This window comes from Bombina bombina, chromosome 4 (assembly GCF_027579735.1).
Source record: "Bombina bombina isolate aBomBom1 chromosome 4, aBomBom1.pri, whole genome shotgun sequence".
NCBI classification, from domain to species: domain Eukaryota; kingdom Metazoa; phylum Chordata; class Amphibia; order Anura; family Bombinatoridae; genus Bombina; species Bombina bombina.
Window position 1 is genome coordinate 262,345,126 of NC_069502.1, and position 20,064 is coordinate 262,365,189.

Sequence of the window (20,064 nt, forward strand, 5' to 3'; positions counted from 1 at the left end):
GAGCGGTGTATATGGCAGCAGAAATTCCAATATTCAATTAAGGAATGGATACAAAGTAGCGCTAAGTAACGTCTATGAGGTTGCAGAGCTCTCAATTAAGCGCCTGATGCGCATTTCGCCCTATCCGGGCTTTGTCAAAGGCTAGCCCGACTGGGTAGAGCCTCACTGTTTAAAAATGGTATGGTGGCCAATCAAAGGGGTCCTACACACCCCTTTCACATTCGTACACATGGGCGTCACTTCTAATTGGCTATGGTTTACCACATGACTTCACTCGAGTAGAGTCACATGGGGCAGGAAAATATTGACAGCGCTTGAGATTGTAAATACAATCTGCGCTAGAATGACAGTGAATATCATCAACTAAAGGTGTTACAATGATTTCTGTATTGCGTAATATCTAGTAATTCTGCACTTAAAATTAATTTATGCAGTAAATATATCTGCGGGAAGGGAGATCTTACCATTGTTTCAAAGGCTAACCTAAACCTGCGATTATTGGAGAGTATTTCTTACAAATATCTATCTTTATATACTCCCATCATTAGCAACTGTCAGTAGTTATAGAGTACAATTTTAACGTTATTGATCAAAAATTATGGGGTTACTCTCATATACGGTGGTCTCAGATATAAATGAGGGTTATGTATAGTTATTATTATATGTGTGTTAAGAACCCGATTACAAAGATATAGATGAGACAACTGGTGTAAAGTATCTCCGGGGTGTCTGTATGTACTTTCAATCATGGTTCAAAGACTTCACATCTCATCAATACTCAAAGATTAGTCTCACAATAGTGACCTTGGTTACATATAATTTCAGTATTATTAACCTTCAACAAAGGATAGACTTGAGAATAAGGTCAATGGTTTGTAATTTTACATTCCCACTAAGGAATGGATATAATACAATTGTTAGCCTCTTAGTTAAGTGGCAAATATCCTGGTTGATTATTGGGTTAAGTATGCTATCAATATCATATTGCTTCAACAAAGGATAGGCATTAGAACAAAATCAGAAATTATTGCATTTTAGTATTATTCCTTTTCCTAACGATATAGCAAAAATTATAATCATAGTGGCAAATATCCAGTTAGACCTGGTCATAGACTAAAGTCTCATAAAAATGCTATATTCTTCTGGATCATAACAGCAAGATGAAAGAGGAAATGTTCTAATGTCAATGTTGTTTATTAAACTTTCAATGAGCACGTAATTCGTTTTTATTAGTATGGATTATAAGAAGGAGTTATATCCGTCCTGTTCGTTCAATCCATATGGTGTTAAGGTTTTCAGCCAAAAAATCCATCGGCACTCAGCCTGTAACAACATATTTTCCACATTTCCTCCTCTAATGCCTGTCTTAATTACTTGTAAAACTGCAATTTTCAGATCTGGTTTGTTACCATGTTTGCGAAGATAGTGTTTCGCCACTGGTGTTAGGGTTTTGCCTTTCTTATTGTCTGTTTCACAGTTTTTTATGCTATTGATGTGTTCTCCCAGTCTGACGCGGAGTTCCCGTGTCGTGATGCCTATGTATTTCATTCCACATTTACAGAAAAGGCAATAGACCACATTTTTAGTTTTACAGTTTGCAAAACTGAACATTCGTTTAGTGTCGCCCACACAGGTAGTGAATTCCCTTTCGTTTGTCATAAATTTACAGAAACTGCAGTTCCCACAGGCATAGGTTCCAGTAATGTTCCTATTACTTGGATTTCTTCTTGTAAAGTGACTCTTGACCAGTCTGTTCCCAATGGTGGGAGCTCTTCTCCAACTGGTTAAAATTCTCTTACCCAAGCATTTCGATAGGGATTCATCTGATTTCAGTATGTTACTGTGTTTGTTCAGAATTTCACTTATTTTAGTGCAGTTAGCATTAAAAGTCGTCACAAATCTAATTTCTTTGGCAGTACTTTTTATTTTGGTCTTAGGAGTTAGAAGGGAGTCACGTAAAGTTCTTTTAGCCCTTTGGTAAGCTACACGTATTACTTTTCGGCTATAACCTCTTTCTCTCAACCTTATTTTCAATTCTTTTGCTCTTTTGTTAAACACTTCAAAATCAGTGCAATTTCTCCTAATCCTCAGAAATTCTCCAGTAGGTATAGCTTTTTTGGTACTTTCAGCATGGCAACTATCATATTGTAAGATAGAATTGATTGCTGTATCCTTCCTGTAAAGATCCGTTTTTATTTTATTATTCACATCCTTATAGATTGAGATGTCAAGAAATTCTACTTTATCCCTACTTAGATTGTAGGTCAGTTTTAGGTTCATTGTATTCTGATTCAGAATGGAGATGAATTCCTTGAAAAGTGTTTCGTTGCCTGTCCATATTATGAAGAGGTCATCAATATAGCGGCACCATAAACTGATGTGTTCCGTATATGCTGTTAGATTTTCATTAAAGACATGTTCTCTTTCCCACCAACCAAGATATATGTTCGCATATGTGGGTGCGCAAGATGACCCCATGGCAGTGCCTTGTATTTGGAGATAGAAGTAATCATTAAAGACAAAATAATTGTGTTTCAATACGAATGTAAGTAATTCTATCACAAATTTATTGCGCTCCATTCTGTCACTTGATTGCATACTAAGAAAGTACTCTACTGCTTGGCAACCATATTCATGTTTGATTGACGTATATAGTGATTCAACATCACATGTAATTAATATTGAATCATCTTCTAATGTTAAATCATTCAGTTTACTGAGGATGTCCATCGTATCCCTGGTGTATGATGGTAGAGTCCAGACTATTTCCCTTAGGTATAAATCAAGGAATCGGCTCGCTTGCTCACACAGGCTGTTTATGCTTGACACTATCGGTCTTCCTGGTGGAGATTCTTTATTTTTGTGGACTTTGGGTAGTAGGTAGAGTGTTGCAATTCTTGGTGTCTTTACTTGTAAAAAAGAGTATTCTCTTTGACTTATTAAGTCATTATCTTTAGCATTATCAATTAGCTTATTGTATTCACTCAAAAATAAAGCATAAACAGCCTGTGTGAGCAAGCGAGCCGATTCCTTGATTTATACCTAAGGGAAATAGTCTGGACTCTACCATCATACACCAGGGATACGATGGACATCCTCAGTAAACTGAATGATTTAACATTAGAAGATGATTCAATATTAATTACATGTGATGTTGAATCACTATATACGTCAATCAAACATGAATATGGTTGCCAAGCAGTAGAGTACTTTCTTAGTATGCAATCAAGTGACAGAATGGAGCGCAATAAATTTGTGATAGAATTAGTTACATTCGTATTGAAACACAATTATTTTGTCTTTAATGATTACTTCTATCTCCAAATACAAGGCACTGCCATGGGGTCATCTTGCGCACCCACATATGCGAACATATATCTTGGTTGGTGGGAAAGAGAACATGTCTTTAATGAAAATCTAACAGCATATACGGAACACATCAGTTTATGGTGCCGCTATATTGATGACCTCTTCATAATATGGACAGGCAACGAAACACTTTTCAAGGAATTCATCTCCATTCTGAATCAGAATACAATGAACCTAAAACTGACCTACAATCTAAGTAGGGATAAAGTAGAATTTCTTGGCATCTCAATCTATAAGGATGTGAATAATAAAATAAAAACGGATCTTTACAGGAAGGATACAGCAACCAATTCTATCTTACAATATGATAGTTGCCATGCTGAAAGTACCAAAAAAGCGATACCTACTGGAGAATTTCTGAGGATTAGGAGAAATTGCACTGATTTTGAAGTGTTTAACAAAAGAGCAAAAGAATTGAAAATAAGGTTGAGAGAAAGAGGTTATAGCCGAAAAGTAATACGTGTAGCTTACCAAAGGGCTAAAAGAACTTTACGTGACTCCCTTCTAACTCCTAAGACCAAAATAAAAAGTACTGCCAACGAAATTAGATTTGTGACGACTTTTAATGCTAACTGCACTAAAATAAGTGAAATTCTGAACAAACACAGTAACATACTGAAATCAGATGAATCCCTATCGAAATGCTTGGGTAAGAGAATTTTAACCAGTTGGAGAAGAGCTCCCACCATTGGGAACAGACTGGTCAAGAGTCACTTTACAAGAAGAAATCCAAGTAATAGGAACATTACTGGAACCTATGCCCGTGGGAACTGCAGTTTCTGTAAATTTATGACAAACGAAAGGGAATTCACTACCTGTGTGGGCGACACTAAACGAATGTTCAGTTTTGCAAACTGTAAAACTAAAAATGTGGTCTATTGCCTTTTCTGTAAATGTGGAATGAAATACATAGGCATCACGACACGGGAACTCCGCGTCAGACTGGGAGAACACATCAATAGCATAAAAAACTGTGAAACAGACAATAAGAAAGGCAAAACCCTAACACCAGTGGCGAAACACTATCTTCGCAAACATGGTAACAAACCAGATCTGAAAATTGCAGTTTTACAAGTAATTAAGACAGGCATTAGAGGAGGAAATGTGGAAAATATGTTGTTACAGGCTGAGTGCCGATGGATTTTTTGGCTGAAAACCTTAACACCATATGGATTGAACGAACAGGACGGATATAACTCCTTCTTATAATCCATACTAATAAAAACGAATTACGTGCTCATTGAAAGTTTAATAAACAACATTGACATTAGAACATTTCCTCTTTCATCTTGCTGTTATGATCCAGAAGAATATAGCATTTTTATGAGACTTTAGTCTATGACCAGGTCTAACTGGATATTTGCCACTATGATTATCATTTTTGCTATATCGTTAGGAAAAGGAATAATACTAAAATGCAATAATTTCTGATTTTGTTCTAATGCCTATCCTTTGTTGAAGCAATATGATATTGATAGCATACTTAACCCAATAATCAACCAGGATATTTGCCACTTAACTAAGAGGCTAACAATTGTATTATATCCATTCCTTAGTGGGAATGTAAAATTACAAACCATTGACCTTATTCTCAAGTCTATCCTTTGTTGAAGGTTAATAATACTGAAATTATATGTAACCAAGGTCACTATTGTGAGACTAATCTTTGAGTATTGATGAGATGTGAAGTCTTTGAACCATGATTGAAAGTACATACAGACACCCCGGAGATACTTTACACCAGTTGTCTCATCTATATCTTTGTAATCGGGTTCTTAACACACATATAATAATAACTATACATAACCCTCATTTATATCTGAGACCACCGTATATGAGAGTAACCCCATAATTTTTGATCAATAACGTTAAAATTGTACTCTATAACTACTGACAGTTGCTAATGATGGGAGTATATAAAGATAGATATTTGTAAGAAATACTCTCCAATAATCGCAGGTTTATGTTAGCCTTTGAAACAATGGTAAGATCTCCCTTCCCGCAGATATATTTACTGCATAAATTAATTTTAAGTGCGGAATTACTAGATATTACGCAATACAGAAATCATTGTAACACCTTTAGTTGATGATATTCACTGTCATTCTAGCGCAGATTGTATTTACAATCTCAAGCGCTGTCAATATTTTCCTGCCCCATGTGACTCTACTCGAGTGAAGTCATGTGGTAAACCATAGCCAATTAGAAGTGACGCCCACATGTACGAATGCGAAAGGGGTGTGTAGGACCCCTTTGATTGGCCACCATACCATTTTTAAACAGTGAGGCTCTACCCAGTCGGGTTAGCCTTTGACAAAGCCCGGATAGGGCGAAATGCGCATCAGGCGCTTAATTGAGAGCTCTGCAACCTCATAGACGTTACTTAGCGCTACTTTGTATCCATTCCTTAATTGAATATTGGAATTTCTGCTGCCATATACACCGCTCCAGTACTGCACCAGCTTAGCATAATTGGTTGAGGCTTGTCCTCTTTTGTAGATTAGTTTTAGTGCAATCCTCGAGCATTTTATGGTGTTTTTGCAGCAGACCCATTCCCTTCTATGTTTATAGACTTTATACTTGGTTACATTGTTGCAGCTACGTCTTTAAGGATACTCTCCTAGGTTCACTAGCTCTACTGTACCACAATACAGCTTTTAATGCACTACACAGGTAGTCATTACTACCTTTTTAATTAATACAATTAAATGTTAAGTTTTACCTTACACCCACTGCATACTACCTCACTGTTCTATAATGGATATACCAGAGCACTCTTAGTGTTTCAATTTTTTTCTTTGTTTTTCGCCTGCCATTAATGGCCTCAATAGCAAGCGGAACGGACCGAGGCAAAACAGGAATGGAGTGCTTTGATACAAAAGCACTGTCAATGAAATAGCCCGCAGCACCGGAGTCAACAAGAGCCTGAGTGACTATGGAGGAGTCCACCCAGGAAAGGACAACCGTGACCAAAGGTTGCTCCTTAAGCGATTCCGGGGACGAGGATAAACCACCCAAGGTCTGCCCCTGACAGGACCTTAGGTGTGAGTGTTTCCCGGCCATGTAGGACAAGACTTCAAAAGGTGGCCCTGTAACCCACAATAGAGGCAGAGCCCCTCCCTCCTCCTAAAGGCCTTCTCCGCCGCGGAGAGACGCGTGAATCCCAACTGCATCGGCTCAGCAGTACCTGGTGACTCAGGACCAGGAGGCATGGGAGGAGAGGGAGGCATGGGTGGGAACGAATACGTAGCAGATCAAAAAAGACACCAATGCCTCGAGATCCTCTGGTAAATTTCTGGCAGCAACTTCGTCTTTAATCGCAGCAGAGAGCCCATGAAAGAAGGCGGCAACAAGGGCTTCATTGTTCCAACCTACCTCTGCGGCAAGCGTACGGAACTCAATAGCATACTGAGCAACAGATCTTGTACCTTGCTGAATGGACATGAGTCGTTTAGCAGCAGAGGAGGAGCGAGCCGGAACATCAAATACCCTTCGAAAGGAGGCCACAAATTCAGGGTAATTTGAAATCAAAGGTTTATTAGTCTCCCACAAGGGATTAGCCCAGGCAAGAGCTGTGTCAGAGAGTAACGACATGAGAAATCCCACCTTAGCTCTGTCAGAGGGAAACGCCTGAGGTAACATCTCAAAGTAAATGCCCACCTGGTTCAAAAACCCTCTGCACTGAATAGGATCACCTCCATATCGCTGAGGTAGAGGTGCAGAACCGGACATGCTCCTGGCAGGCATAGGTGCAGCAGCGGAAACAGGAGCAACCATAACTTGCGGGACACTTTGGTCCAAATGTGCAGTGTGAGTCAGCAGGGTTTGCAGGGCTAGTGCAAATTGATCCAAGCGGTGATCCTTTTCATCCATCCTGGAAATGATGGCAGGTAAAGGTGGATTATTAGCACCATCAGGGTTCATGGCCTTTGCGTAATGTCAGGGTGCCAGGAATCAGACTGAGACGAGAAGTGCAAAAATAATCACACCTTTATTAATAGCAAAAAAAAAAAAAAAAAGTCCACAAGTCAAATAACAAGTGAGTGAAAATGAAGAAACGATCTCTGCAGGAGGCTGGTAAGCAGGAGTAAGGAAATCCAAATCCTCTTCTATTAGGAAACTTTAACCAAAGGTAGTCCTATGTAGTATGTTGAAAAAATAATATCCATAGAGAAAACATTGAGAAATAAGCTTCTAACAAAAATGAAGCAGGTTGAGCAGGAAGCGGTTCAAACTTCAATACCAAGCATGGTAATGAAGTAACAGCTGCATTATATAGGCTGATCGGTTCACACCTCTTAAAGGGAAAGACAGAATGTTACAACGGCGGTTTTTAGCGGCGGTGGTCCAAAGCAGCGTAGAGGCTCCTCTTTATGCGATCGTCCGCCGCACACTGAAGATTAAATGCAAGGTACCCCATATTTTAAAATAAAATTTTGAAATCAGCCAATAGGATGAGAGCTACTGAAATCTTATTGGCTGATTTGAACAGCCAATATGATTTCAGTAGCTCTCATCCTATTGGCTGATTTCAAAATTTCAGCCAATAGGAATGCAAGGTACCCCACATTGAATGTGGTACCTTGCATTCAATTTTCAGTGTACGCTGGAGATCGGATGAAGAGGAGCCTCCACACCGCTGAGTATCGCCGCCGCTGAGGACCGCTGCTCCGGATCCGCGCATCGGGGAAGACCGATCCGCTCCGCCTTCGCTCCGGATGAAGATAGAAGATGATAGAGCTGTCTGGAAGAAGACCTTCACCGCTGGACTTCAGGAAAGGTGAGTACCTATTTGGGGCTTAGTCTTAGGCTTTTTTTGGGGGGGGGGGTGTTTTTTTTTTATTAGGGTTTTTAGGGCTGCAAAAGAGCTGATTGCCCTTTTAAGGGCAATGCCCATACAAATGCCGCTTTAGGGGCAATAAGTAGCTTAGGTTTTTTTAGACTTAGGTTTTTTTATTTTAGGGGGGGTTGGTTGTTTTACTGTAAAGAGGTACTTTGTGATTTTTACATGTAAAAGAGCTGATTTCTTTAGGGCAATGCTCTACCAAAGGCCCTTTTAAGGGCTATTGGTAGTTTATTAATAGATTATGGGGGGTTAATTTGGGGGATTTTTTATTTTTTAGGGGTATTTAGGTTTAAATTTTTTATTTTGTATAGCTTTGTTTATTATTTTGTCATTTACATTTTTTATTTTTTGTAATATCACCTTTGGGGTTTGGCGTTATTAGGCAAGAAGTGAGCGTTGAGCAAAATTTTGCTCATTACTGCACTCCAATACCAGTGCTGCTTAAGTCAGCGGTGAGCTGGTCGTACATGCTTGTGCACGATTTCCCCATAGGAATCAAAGGGGAGAGCCGGCTGAAAAAAAGTCTAACACCTGCAAAAAAGCAGCGTAAAACTCCTTAACGCAGCCCCATTGATTCCTATGGGGAATCACATTTTATGTTTACACCTAACACCCTAACATGAACCCCGAGTCTAAACACCCCTAATCTTACACTTATTAACCCCTAATCTGCCGCTCCCAACATCGCCGACACCTACATTATATTTATTAAGCCCTAATCTGCCGCCCCCAATGTCGCCGCAACCTACCTACACTTATTAACCCCTAATCTGCCGCCCCAACACTAAATGTATTAACCCCTAAACCTAAGTCTAACCCTAAAACCCCCTAACTTAAATATAATTACAATAAATCTAAAGAAAACTTACTATTAATAACTAAATAATTCCTATTTAAAACTAAATACTTACCTATAAAATAAACCCTAAGATAGCTACAATATAACTAATAGTTACATTGTATCTAGCTTATGGTTTAATTTTATTTTACAGGCAAGTTTGTATTTATTTTAACTAGGTAGAATAGTTACTAAATAATTATTAACTATTAAATAACTACCTAGCTAAAATAAATACAAATTGACCCGTAAAATAAAACCTAACCTAAGTTACACTAACACCTAACACTACACTACAATTAAATGCAATAACTAAATTAACAACAATTAAATAAATTAAATTAAATTAGCTAAAGTAAAAAAAAACAAACACAAAATTACAGAAAAAAATAAACAAATTACAGATTTTTAAACTAATTACACCTAATCTAATAGCGCTATCAAAATAAAAAGGCCCCCCCAAAATAAAAAAAACCCTAGCCTAAACTATACTATGAATAGCCCTTAAAAGGACCTTTTGCGGGGCATTGCCCCAAAGAAATCAGCTCTTTTACCTCTAAAAAAAAATACAAACAACCCCCCCAACAGTAAAACCCACCACCCACACAACCAAACCCCCAAATAAAATACTAACTAAAAAAAAACCTAAGCTCCCCATTGCCCTGAAAAGGGCATTTGGATGGGCATTGCTCTTAAAAGGGCAGTTTGCTCTATTGCGGCCCAAACCCCTAATCTAAAAATAAAACCCATCCAATACACCCTTAAAAAACTTAACACTAACCCCCTGAAGATCGACTTACAGTTCTGAAGACCGGACATCCATCTTCAAGGAAGCGGCAGAAGTCTTCATCCAACCGGGCCGAAGTCCTAAACGAAGCCGGGAGAAGTCTTCATCCAAGCCGGGCGAAGGGGTCCTCCAGACGGGCAGAAGTCTTCATCCAGACGGCATCTTCTATCTTCATCCATCCGACGCGGAGCGGCTCCATCTTCAAGACATCCGATGCAGAGCATCCTCTTCATCCGGAGTCTTCTTACTGAATGAAGGTTCCTTTAAGTGACGTCATCCAATATGGCGTCCCTTAGATCCTGATTGGCTGATAGAATTCTATTAGCCAATCGGAATTAAGGTAGAAAAAATCCTATTGGCTGACTCTCAATGCAACAAAAAAAAAAAAAAAGTTAGAATTTTGAAAACATTTTATACTAGTATACCACAAGCAGTCTTTATATAAATGTTATTTTAAACTTGTTTGATTAGATGACTAATTTGTACTTGTGGAACTAGACCAGGGGCATCCAGCAAGCAGCCTATTTGAAAGCAAAGTGCCGCTCTCCTGACTTATAGAAACTTAGAATAGAAATAGAATGTGTTGGCAGATAGGAACCATTCGGCCCATCTAGTCTGCCCAATTTTCTGAATAGTTTTATTATTTCCTGGCCTTATCTTATACCTAGCATAGCCTTATGTCGATCCCATGCATTTTTAAACTCCTTCACTGTCTCTACCACTTCTGATGGATAACTATTCCACCATGCATCCACTACCCTATTGGTAAAGAGAGTGTTTTTTGATGTTTTTAATTTGAAATCTACCTTGGTGTCCTTCACTTAGGTCTGTACTTTGGAAAATGTCCGCCACAGCATTGGTCCGTGCCTATCCCTGATTGCTCTAAAGAAATCAGTTCGTTTACATTAAAAATAAACAAAGTCCCCCCTAACAGTAAAACTCCCTCACTCACCAAACCCCCCAAAATAAAAAAACTAACACTAATATACCTGCCCCTAAAGGGGCATTTGTATGGGCATTGCCTTTAAAAGGGCATCCAGCTCTTTTTCACTGCCCTTAAAAGGGCATTCAGCTCTTTTTGAAATTGCCTAATGAACCCTAATCTAAATAAACAAAACCCCCAAAAATTAAAAAAAAAACTAACACTAAAGCCCCAAATAGGTTCTCACGGTTTCAGAAGTCCGGCAGAGAAGGTCTTCTTCTAGGCGGGTCCATCATCTTCATCCACAGCGAAGGCGGCACGGAGGGGAGGTCCGGAGCGGTCTTCCCAGATGTGGCAATCCTCGGCGGTGGTCATCTGTGGCGGCGGTTGTCCTTTGCGCCATGGAGGCTCCTCTTCATCCGATGTCCGTCGTATGCTGAATATTGAATGCAAGGTACCGCAATCAATTTGAAGTACATTGCATTCCTTTTGGCTGAATTTTTTAAAACAGCCAATAGGATTAGAGCTACTGAAATCCTATTGGCTGTTCAAATCAGCCAATAAGATTTTTGTAGCTCTCATCCTATTTTGAAATAGGATGAGAGCTACTGAAATCTTGTTGACTGATTTGAACAGCCAATAGGATTTCAGTAACTCTAATCTTATTGGCTGTTTTGAAAAATTCAGCCAATAGGAATGCAAGGTACCCCAAATTGATTGCGGTACCTTGCATTCAATATTCAGTATACGACGGACATCGGATGAAGATGAACCTCCATGCTGCCGAGGACCACCGCCGACGCCGCCACAGATGACCACCACCGAGGATCGCCACATCTATGAAGACCGCTCCGAACCTCCGCTCCGCGCCACCATTGCTGTGGATGAAGATGATGAACCCCCCTGGAAGACCTTCTCTGCCGGATTTCTAAAACCGTCAGTACCTATTTGGGGCTTTAGTGTTAGTTTTTTTTTGGGGGGGGTTGGTTTCTTTAGATTAGGGGTTATTGGTCAATTTTCAATAGAGCTGAATGCCCTTTTAAGGGCAGTGAAAAAAAGCTGAATGCCCTTTTAGGTTTATTAGTGTTAGTTTATTTTATTTTGGGGGGTTTGGTGGGGGGGGTTATTTTTAGGGGGGACTTTGTTTATTTTTAATTTAAAAGAGCTGATTTCTTTAGGGCAATGCCCTCCAAAAAGCCCTTTTAAGGGCTATTGGTAGTTTATTCTTAGATTAGGGGGTGTTTTTATTGGGGGGGGCTTTTTTATTTTCATAGGAATTAGGTTTAATTTTTTTTATTTTGGATAGTGTTGTTTATTATTTTTTGTAATGTTAGCCTTTTTTTATTTTCTGTAATTGTAGATTAATGTAAATGTATTGGGTTTTTTTATTGTCATTTATGTAATTAAAAACAGGTTGACATCTGTGCATATCCTAAGAGGACTAATTAATTTAAAATAGTTTGCATTAAAAAATTGCTGGCAAGTATTTTAAAATAATTTTCCAAAATAAGCAAAATGAATTACATAGCTAAACTGCCTGGACCAGCTAACTCCACCCCTCTTATAAGTGTTTAGACACAGTTATTGTATTTCAACTGAGCTCACAGCTTCTAGGCATGCTCCAGCAGATAATCCCTATTCACTTTTGCATTTTACCAAAAGAACAATAAACATAGATACAGCCATAAAAGGAATTGTGTGGGGGGAGTTAGAGCTTTACAATTCAGAAACTAAAAAGAAAGGGTTAATGGCGAGGCACTGCAGTATAAATTTGCAGGTAAAGTAATTAAAGTACATATTATATTATTTTGTCTCTATTCTTACTTGTGTTATGTCCCTTTAAGGGGTTAATTTAGGGGATATTATGTTAGGGGACTTAGTCATTAAATTAGTTTTTTGCGTTGTGGGGGTTGGCGGTTTAGGAGTTAATAGGTAAATTAGGTTTAATGCGTTGTGGGGGGTTGGCGGATTAGGGGTTAATAGGTGTATTAGGTAGTTTGCGATGTTGTGGTTGGCAGATTTAGGGGTTAATAATTTTATTGGGTATTTTTTTTCTTTTTCTTAATACTTTGTGCTGGCAGTTAGTTTATTTTTTCTTAATAGTTCGTATGGGCGGTTCGTTTTTTTTAAAAAAAATACTTATTGCGGGCGGTTAGTTTTTTGGGGTTTTTTTATTACTTATTGCGGACGGTTAGGTTTTTGTTTTTTTTGTTTGTTTTTGTAATGCTCCGTTTGCCTTTGCTGCATCCAGGTGAATTCTTTTGACTGCGAGCGCAGCCAACATTCTGCTGGCTCCAACATTCCTTTGAGGATGCATGTGCAACTGGCGACACCGACGGACGCGTTACAATTAAACGCGATTATAGTATAGATTCCTTAGTGTTGCATAACCAACACTGTTATATTAATATACGTTTTACCTCTGTGATTACCATGTATCTAAGCCTCTTCTGACAGCCCCCTTATATTAGTTCTTTTGACAAACTTGCATGTTATCCAATCAGTGACTCATAAATAACTCCACGGGAGTGAGCACAATGTTATCTATATGGCACACATTAACTAGCCGTGTCTAACTGTAAAAAAACTGTCTAGATGCACTGAGATAAGAGGTGGCCTTTAAGGGCTTAGAAATTGGCATATGAGCCTACCTAGATTTAGATTTCAACAAAGAATACAAAGAGAACAAAGTAAATCTGATGATAAAAGTAAATTGGAAAGTTGTTTAAAATTGCATGCCCTATCTAAATTAGGAAAGTTTAAATTTGACTAGACTGTCCCTTTAATTCACTTCATTAATTAGAGGTAAGGCACAACAATTAGCAATATTTCAAAAAGCATCATGAAATAAAGGTAAGTAATCAAAGATAGTTTCAGATAGTGAACTTACCAGTCCTCCATTTGAAGTGAATGTTGTAGCAGTGTCTACTGTTTAGTCCCTCAATAATACACCCACAAAATGTATGATTTTGTTGTCTGAGCTCAGACATTGCAATCTATAATACAAGTAAGAATCAGCAGGTATGTTCTGTATTAATCATGAAAGAAAAATTCATGTCCCTTTAATCATTGGCCACTGGAATAATTATTCATTAAAGATAAAATAAATGAATAATAAATAATGATTTCTCTTTTAAATACAGGGTAACTGCATAACCTGCGAGGGACGTAATGACACCACAGCCTATGCTCAGGTTCGGTCTGCTATGAAGATCCTCCTGTTCTCTGAGAAAGAACAAAATGAAATTAACAATCTGCTGGCAGCGATACTTCATCTGGGCAACCTGGAATTTCAAGGTGGCTTTATACTTTGGTTGAACAAAATATGCTATGTATCAATGTATAAAAATAGTCTTGTTGTTTGTATTTTAGTGTTTATTACCACTTCAATGCAGTTTATGTGTAATACATGTAAAACCCTCTGGCACGTGTAATACATGTAAAACCCTCCTCTGGCACGTGTAATACATGTAAACCCCTCTGGCACGTGTAATACATGTAAAACCCTCCTCTGGCATGTGTAATACATGTAAAACCCTCCTCTGGCATGTGTAATATATGTAAAACCCTCCTCTGGCATGTGTAATACATGTAAAACCCTCCTCTGGCATGTGTAATACATGTAAAACCCTCCTCTGGCATGTGTAATACATGTAAAACCCTCCTCTGGCACGTGTAATACATGTAAAACCCTCCTCTGGCACGTGTAATACATGTAAAACCCTCCTCTGGCATGTGTAATATATGTAAAACCCTCCTCTGGCATGTGTAATACATGTAAAACCCTCCTCTGGCATGTGTAATATATGTAAAACCCTCCTCTGGCATGTGTAATATACAGTGGGGCAAAAAAGTATTTAGTCAGCCACCAATTGTGCAAGTTCTCCCACTTAAGAAGATGAGAGAGGCCTGTAATTTTCATCATAGGTATACCTCAACTATGAGAGACAAAATGTGGAAACAAATCCAGACAATCACATTGTCTGATTTGGAAAGAATTTATTTGCAAATTATGGTGGAAAATAAGTATTTGGTCAATATCAAAAGTTCATCTCAATACTTTGTTATATATCCTTTGTTGGCAATGACAGAGGTCAAACGTTTTCTGTAAGTCTTCACAAGGTTGTCACACACTGTTACTGGTATGTTGGCCCATTCCTGCATGCAGATCTCCTCTAGAGCAGTGATGTTTTGGGGCTGTCGCTGGACAACACGGACTTTCAACTCCCTTCAAAGTTTTTCTATGGGGTTGAGATCTGGAGACTGGCTAGGCCACTCCAGGACCTTGAAATGCTTCTTACGAAGCCACTCCTTCGTTGCCCCGGGCGGTGTGTTTGGGATCATTGTCATGCTGAAAGACCCAGCCACGTTTTATCTTCAATGCCCTTGCTGATGGAAGGAGGTTTGCGCTCAAAATCTCACAATACATGGCCCCATTCATTCTTTCATGTACACGGATCAGTCGTCCTGTTCTCTTTGCAGAGGAACAGCCCCAAAGCATGATGTTGCCACCCCCATGCTTCACAGTAGGTATGGTGTTCTTTGGTTGCAACTCAGCATTCTCTCTCCTCCAAACACGACAAGTTGTGTTTCTACCAAACAGTTCTACTTTGGTTTCATCTAACCATATGACATTCTCCCAGTCCACTTCTGGATCATCCAAATGCTCTCTAGCATACTTCAGACGGGCCCGGACATGTACTGGCTTAAGCAGGGGGACACGTCTGGCACTGCAGGATTTGAGTCCCTTGCGGCGTAGTGTGTTACTGATGGTAGCCTTCGTTACGTTGGTCCCAGCTCTCTGCAGGTCATTCACTAGGTCCCCCCGTGTGGTTCTTGGACGTTTGCTCACCGTTCTTGTGATCATTTTTACCCCACGGGGTGAGATCTTGCGTGGAGTCCCAGATCGAGGGAGATTATCAGTGGTCTTGTATGTCTTCCATTTTCTAATTATTGCTGCCACAGTTGATTTCTTCACACCAAGCTGCTTGCCTATTGCAGATTCAGTCTTCCCAGCCTGGTGCAGGTCTACAATTTTGTTTCTGGTGTCCTTCGACAGCTCTTTGGTCTTCATTATAGTGGAGTTTGGAGTGTGACTGTTTGAGGTTGTGGACAGGTGTCTTTTATACTGATAACAAGTTTAAACAGGTGCCATTAATACAGGTAATGAGTGGAGGACAGAGGAGCCTCTTAAAGAAGAAGATACAGGTCTGTGAGAGCCAGAAATCTTGCTTGTTTGTAGGTGACCAAATACTTATTTTCCACCATAATATGCAAATAAATTCTTTCCAAATCAGACAATGTGATTGTCTGGATTTGTTTCCACATTTTGCCTCTCATAGTTGAGGTATACCTATGATGAAAATTGCAGGCCTCTCTCATCTTCTTAAGTGGGAGAACTTGCACAATTGGTGGCTGACTAAATACTTTTTTGCCCCACTGTATGTAAAACCCTCCTCTGGCATGTGTAATACATGTAAAACCCTCTGGCACGTGTAATACATGTAAAACCCTCCTCTGGCATGTGTAATACATGTAAAACCCTCCTCTGGCATGTGTAATCCATGTAAAACCCTCCTCAGGCACGTGTAATCCATGTAAAACCCTCCTCTGGCACGTGTAATCCATGTAAAACCCTCCTCTGGCATGTGTAATACATGTAAAACCCTCCTCTGGCATGTGTAATATATGTAAACCCCTCCTCTGGCATGTGTAATACACGTAAAAACACTAGCATGTGTAATATATGTAAAAACCTCCTCTGGCATGTGTAATATATGTAAAACCATCCTCTGGCATGTGTAATATACGTACAAACCTCCTCTGGCATGTGTAATACATGTAAAACCCTCCTCTGGCATGTGTAATACATATAAAACCCTCCTCTGGCATGTGTAATACATATAAAACCCTCCTCTGGCATGTGTAATACATGTAAAACCCTCCTCTGGCACGTGTAATACATGTAAAACCCTCCTCTGGCATGTGTAATACATGTAAAACCCTCCTCTGGCATGTGTAATACATGTAAAACCCTCCTCTGGCATCTGTGATACACGTAAAAACACTAGCATGTGTAATACATGTAAAACCCTCCTCTGGCATGTGTAATACACGTAAAAACACTAGCATGTGTAATATATGTAAAAACCTCCTCTGGCATGTGTAATATATGTAAAACCATCCTCTGGCATGTGTAATATACGTACAAACCTCCTCTGGCATGTGTAATACATGTAAAACCCCTCTGGCATGTGTAATACATGTAAAACCCTCCTCTGGCATGTGTAATACATGTAAAACCCTCCTCTGGCATGTGTAATACATATAAAACCCTCCTCTGGCATGTGTAATACATGTAAAACCCTCCTCTGGCTTGTGTAATACATGTAAAACCCTCCTCTGGCATGTGTAATCCATGTAAAACCCTCCTCTGGCACGTGTAATACATGTAAAACCCTCCTCTGGCATGTTTCATACATGTAAAACCCTCCTCTGGCATCTGTGATACACGTAAAAACACTAGCATGTTTCATACATGTAAAACCCTCCTCTGGCATCTGTGATACACGTAAAAACACTAGCATGTGTAATACATGTAAAACCCTCCTCTGGCATCTGTGATACACGTAAAAACACTAGCATGTGTAATACATGTAAAAACCCTCCTCCGGCATGTGTAATACATGTGACACCCTTCTCTGGCATCTGAAATACACGTAAAAACACTAGCATGTGTAATACATGTAAAACCCTCCTCTGGCATCTGTGATACACGTAAAAATACTAGCATGTGTAATACATGTAAAAACCCTCCTCTGGCATGTGTAATACACGTAAAAACACTTGCATGTGTAATATATGTAAAAACCTCCTCTGGAATGTGTAATATATGTAAAACCATCCTCTGGCATGTGTAATATACATACAAACCTCCTCTGGCATGTGTAATACATGTAAAACCCTCCTCTGGCATGTGTAATACATGTAAAACCCTCCTCTGGCATGTGTAATACATATAAAACCCTCCTCTGGCATGTGTAATACATGTAAAACCCTCCTCTGGCACGTGTAATACATGTAAAACCCTCCTCTGGCATGTGTAATACATGTAAAACCCTCCTCTGGCATGTGTAATACATGTAAAACCCTCCTCTGGCATCTGTGATACACGTAAAAACACTAGCATGTGTAATACATGTAAAACCCTTCTCTGGCATGTGTAATACATGTAAAACCCTCCTCTGGCATGTGTAATACACGTAAAAACACTAGCATGTGTAATATATGTAAAAACCTCCTCTGGCATGTGTAATATATGTAAAACCATCCTCTGGCATGTGTAATATACGTACAAACCTCCTCTGGTATGTGTAATACATGTAAAACCCCTCTGGCATGTGTAATACATGTAAAACCCTCCTCTGGCATGTGTAATACATGTAAAACCCTCCTCTGGCATGTGTAATACATGTAAAACCCTCCTCTGGCATGTGTAATACATGTAAAACCCTCCTCTGGCTTGTGTAATACATGTAAAACCCTCCTCTGGCATGTGTAATCCATGTAAAACCCTCCTCTGGCACGTGTAATACATGTAAAACCCTCCTCTGGCATGTGTAATACATGTAAAACCCTCCTCTGGCATCTGTGATACACGTAAAAACACTAGCATGTTTCATACATGTAAAACCCTCCTCTGGCATCTGTGATACACGTAAAAGAAGATGAGAGAGGCCTGTAATTTTCATCATAGGTATACCTCAACTATGAGAGACAAAATGTGGAAACAAATCCAGACAATCACATTGTCTGATTTGGAAAGAATTTATTTGCAAATTATGGTGGAAAATAAGCATTTGGTCAATATCAAAAGTTCATCTCAATACTTTGTTATATATCCTTTGTTGGCAATGACAGAGGTCAAACGTTTTCTGTAAGTCTTCACAAGGTTGTCACACACTGTTACTGGTATGTTGGCCCATTCCTGCATGCAGATCTCCTCTAGAGCAGTGATGTTTTGGGGCTGTCGCTGGACAACACGGACTTTCAACTCCCTTCAAAGTTTTTCTATGGGGTTGAGATCTGGAGACTGGCTAGGCCACTCCAGGACCTTGAAATGCTTCTTACGAAGCCACTCCTTCGTTGCCCCGGGCGGTGTGTTTGGGATCATTGTCATGCTGAAAGACCCAGCCACGTTTCATCTTCAATGCCCTTGCTGATGGAAGGAGGTTTGCGCTCAAAATCTCACAATACATGGCCCCATTCATTCTTTCATGTACACGGATCAGTCGTCATGTTCTCTTTGCAGAGGAACAGCCCCAAAGCATGATGTTGCCACCCCCATGCTTCACAGTAGGTATGGTGTTCTTTGGTTGCAACTCAGCATTCTCTCTCCTCCAAACACGACAAGTTGTGTTTCTACCAAACAGTTCTACTTTGGTTTCATCTGACCATATGACATTCTCCCAGTCCACTTCTGGATCATCCAAATGCTCTCTAGCATACTTCAGACGGGCCCGGACATGTACTGGCTTAAGCAGGGGGGACACGTCTGGCACTGCAGGATTTGAGTCCCTTGCGGCGTAGTGTGTTACTGATGGTAGCCTTCGTTACGTTGGTCCCAGCTCTCTGCAGGTCATTCACTAGGTCCCCCCGTGTGGTTCTTGGACGTTTGCTCACCGTTCTTGTGATCATTTTTACCCCACGGGGTGAGATCTTGCGTGGAGTCCCAGATCGAGGGAGATTATCAGTGGTCTTGTATGTCTTCCATTTTCTAATTATTGCTGCCACAGTTGATTTCTTCACACCAAGCTGCTTGCCTATTGCAGATTCAGTCTTCCCAGCCTGGTGCAGGTCTACAATTTTGTTTCTGGTGTCCTTCGACAGCTCTTTGGTCTTCATTATAGTGGAGTTTGGAGTGTGACTGTTTGAGGTTGTGGACAGGTGTCTTTTATACTGATAACAAGTTTAAACAGGTGCCATTAATACAGGTAATGAGTGGAGGACAGAGGAGCCTCTTAAAGAAGAAGATACAGGTCTGTGAGAGCCAGAAATCTTGCTTGTTTGTAGGTGACCAAATACTTATTTTCCACCATAATATGCAAATAAATTCTTTCCAAATCAGACAATGTGATTGTCTGGATTTGTTTCCACATTTTGCCTCTCATAGTTGAGGTATACCTATGATGAAAATTGCAGGCCTCTCTCATCTTCTTAAGTGGGAGAACTTGCACAATTGGTGGCTGACTAAATACTTTTTTGCCCCACTGTATGTAAAACCCTCCTCTGGCATGTGTAAT

The 20,064-nt window shown here is 39.7% G+C and overlaps 1 protein-coding gene across 1 annotated transcript in view; it reads left to right on the forward strand.

Annotated features, from left to right (window-relative positions):
• MYO7B (myosin VIIB) overlaps nucleotides 1-20,064 on the forward strand; it is a 355,055-nt gene that overhangs the window by 44,624 nt on the left and 290,367 nt on the right. Inside the window, 1 exon segment of the mRNA XM_053711560.1 lies at nucleotides 13,906-14,059. Within this exon segment, the coding sequence (XP_053567535.1) occupies nucleotides 13,906-14,059 (154 nt within the window).